The sequence below is a fragment of the Clarias gariepinus genome, chromosome 22, assembly GCF_024256425.1.
Source record: "Clarias gariepinus isolate MV-2021 ecotype Netherlands chromosome 22, CGAR_prim_01v2, whole genome shotgun sequence".
In the NCBI taxonomy this organism is placed as follows: domain Eukaryota; kingdom Metazoa; phylum Chordata; class Actinopteri; order Siluriformes; family Clariidae; genus Clarias; species Clarias gariepinus.
In genome coordinates, this window is record NC_071121.1 from 23,488,865 (window position 1) to 23,492,500 (window position 3,636).

General features: G+C 40.3%; 1 protein-coding gene across 1 annotated transcript in view; it reads left to right on the forward strand.

The window, feature by feature from the left end:
- tspan31 (tetraspanin 31) overlaps window positions 1-3,636 on the forward strand; it is a 15,167-nt gene continuing 11,531 nt past the window's right edge. The window contains exons 1-3 of the mRNA XM_053483146.1: window positions 1-198; window positions 1,660-1,827; window positions 2,436-2,516. Coding sequence (XP_053339121.1) covers window positions 136-198; window positions 1,660-1,827; window positions 2,436-2,516 — 312 coding nt within the window. The 5' untranslated portion in view covers window positions 1-135. The remainder of the gene's footprint in view (window positions 199-1,659; window positions 1,828-2,435; window positions 2,517-3,636) is intronic.

Here is a 3,636-nt window from a genome sequence, read left to right on the forward strand (position 1 = left end):
GTTACCGAGTGACGCCTCCTCTGTGTTCAGGCTGTAGATGAGCCGAGGCGGGTCGGGTTGAGCGTCCTGTTAGCTCGGGGTGTGTAACGGTTAGCACAGGGGCTGGTGTGTAGATTAAATGCCTCAGGGTTCATCATGGTGTGCGGAGGATTCACCTGCTCGAAAAATGCTCTGTGCGCTCTCAACGTCGTGTACATGGTGAGTCATGGACGGCTAGTTAGCATGTTAGCTGTGTGCTAGCTCCTACACTCCGGCCTAGCGACCGGTGTTCTGGTGCAGGGATGAAGAAATGTTCTGCATGAGAAACAGACAGAGAGAAATGTCTATGTAGCTCAGCCAGTGTTAGCTGTTTGTTGTTTTTACGAGTGTTATTATCGAGTAGCGAGCACAGAGAGACGGTTAGCGTCCTGACAGCTAGCTTAGCCAACTTCTTCCGTTTGTTTATTTGGGTATTTATATAAACACACAGTGTGTGGGGCGAAACACATACTGTACACACACTTTGTTATGCTTTGACACACATGTTAATGTTGTGATTTATCTTTGTTAAGATAACTAGCTCACTTTATATCCGTGTATCGATAGCCACGTCGAGGCTAACTGAGCTAATTAAGATTAGCCTAGTTTACTCAGACATTGGCGTTAGCCGTGCTAATATAATTAACACTCCATCTTAAACTGTAAACCCACTTAATACATTTAGAAACGGTAGCCTCATCTCTGCTGCACCGGAAGTGATTCAACAACTTTAGCACGTGCGTGATGAAGCGATGATGTCATCTCGCCGGGGTGGTTTTTACTTCTATCTACAACGCCCCCAGTCCCCCCCGCATCACCCCCTGTGTGTGATCTCAGGCAGCAGCTCAGTGTGTAAACGCAGAGAAGATGCTCTGATTTATTTATTTATTTATTTATTTACCCTATGTGGTGTTTTCAGGCGTCTGGTCACTGCATCAGTCCAACCTGCAGACCCTCAGATACTACTTTGTGTCTGTCTGTCTGATTGTCTGTCTGTGTGTGTGTCTGTTCTTTTTTGTGTTTGTTGGGCTGGTTTTGTCCATGTGTTTGAGTTTGTCAATTTGTCAGTTTTGCTGTGCATCTTGGTGTGTGTCTGTTTTTTTTCTGTATGTCTCTGTATGTATGTCTCTTTGTCTGTTTCTATTTTTCTGTCTGTTTGACACTCATTGTTTCTTTGTCTGTCTGCTTCAATTTTTCTTTCTCTTTGTTTTTCTTTTTTTCTCTCTGTGTCTTTCTTTCTCTTTGTCTGCCTGTCTTTCTTTCTCTTTGTCTGCCTGTCTTTGTCTGTCTCTTTGTCTGCCTGTCTCTGTCTGTCTCTTTGTCTGCCTGTCTCTGTCTGTCTCTGTGTCTGCCTGTCTCTGTCTGTCTCTGTGTCTGCCTGTCTCTGTCTGTCTCTCGTTCATTCTTTCTGTTTGTTTCTTTCTGTCTGGCTAAACGTTAGTAAACTAGCATGTGTTTGTCACAGCGCATTACAATCAGGATATAAATGTTGTTGGAGAATTAAATAAGTTTATATTAATACAGATTTTGTATTTAGTCTTTGTGATTGTTTCTTTTTAATTTATTTTTTTTAGCTGTAACAAGTGTAGGCAATGTTTCAGTGCAGTAACAGTGCTTCCTAATTTTTCATTGGTCCGTCAGTTGGTGGGTCTGCTCCTGATTGGCGTAGCAGTCTGGGGAAAGGGCTTTGGGATTGTCTCCAGTATCCACATCATCGGAGGCGTGATCGCTGTGGGCTTTTTCCTCTTGCTCATCGCCATCGTTGGCCTCATCGGAGCCGTCCATCACCACCAAGTCATGCTCTTCTTTGTATCCTTTATCAATGGTTGTTTACAGCAGCATTTCAGTGTTTTTTTTTTTTTTTTTTTATGTTTTTTTTTGTAATGTGCCAAATCTGTTATAGATTCTATGTCAGTTACAGTGGAGGTCTTTGGATATAAGCACTTTCAGGTGCACCTGGCTTGTGTGAAAGAGAGACATGGAGAGACACTGTTGAGGAAATGATGACTTATAGAATCTACGATGTAGATGAAAACAGGAACTAAACTCATCCCTCAGATGTTCCACTCTGTGCATTAAACTAGACAGTTTCACTAAGTCTACCAGCGTGTTGTTCCCTTATAGGACACGTCCTATCAAACGATATCGCACGTAATTCAAAAGCACCGAGGATGTGGGAAGTTTATTACAAATGAACAGATGTGAGAGACATGTAGGAGGAAGAGAGCGCCAGAATTAAAGAGAAGTGCTGGAGTAGGCACTTGTACTGAGAAGCGCTGTAAATACTCACCAGGAAGTAGTCACTAAAGTTATGACACATGTTTTGATAAATGACGTGCTTGTTAAACTGTGTGTTTGCGTGAATCGCTGTCTCTGGGTATGATTAAGTAATTTCCCTTGACCACTCACTTCTCCAGTACATGGTCATTCTGTTCATCGTGTTCCTTTTCCAGTTTGGTGTGTCCTGCTCTTGTCTGGCCATGAACCAGGATCAGCAGGTGGGTTTGCATCCTGTACTTGCTGAAGCTGTACTGAGGAGGAAGAAAACAAAACGTCAATAAAAACACACCCTTTTGAGACAGTTTATGGCAATACAGGTGCTTGTGTAAATCTTTACCAGGGGAATACCGAGTCACGATTGGAATCAGTTCATGATAACGACTTCAGGATTCTGACCTGTTTGATTTTGAAATTATTTAACAAAATTTAAATCAAGTAAAAAATAAGATTTTTTTATGGTATCATACATAATCATTGAAACAATGTGTTTTTGTCTGTATAAAATGTTTCAAGTTTCTACATTCAGCAGTTTAATATTGTAAGCAATATGTGCTTCAGGCCCACTAGATCTTAAAAATAAAAATATATTTACAAGTATCTGTATTAGGGATGGAAATCATCTCCTGATACGGTATTGTCACAAGTTTGTCTTTAAGTGTCACAATTATATAAATATCCCTAATCCATCTTACGCTTTAAAAAAAATAATTATTTTACATCTTTTAGAATAGCATTTAAACAAGACTATCTTCAAATACAGGAGTTTAGCATTTTACCCAAAATTTAATTAAGCAAAAAGCTGCATGTTTACTGAGCATGTGTCTCTGTCATCTGCCATAATTATGACTTCTAGACAAAATAATCTTTAGCAAATAATTCACTCCTGCCACATGGGATGAAAATGTGTAAATGGTTCAGTGTGTGCTACCTGTAGGATTATAAAGAAATGGCGATGTTTTATCTCTTTAAACCTAAACGCAGCTCCACAGCAAGTGTGCGGGATCAATCGGTTTATCTTTTATAAAAGTAAAAAAAATAAAGTTTGCAGTCAGTGTGAATGTGGTGCATGAATCACTACACAAAAGAATCACTATTCATAATTGAATTGTCTAACATTTCTAGTGTTTGAACGGTTAAAGCTCTGTGTTACTGATCTTCCAAAGAAGGATGGATTGCTGTTGAGCCCTGAAGCAAGGCCGTTAACCCTGCTTCTAGGGTGGCGTTTCTGCACTCTAACCCCAGCCTCCTAACTGGGATATTATAAATCATTTCACTGTGCTGTAACGTACTGTACATGTGACAAATAATTGCGTCTTTATCTGTGAAGCTCCAAAGCTG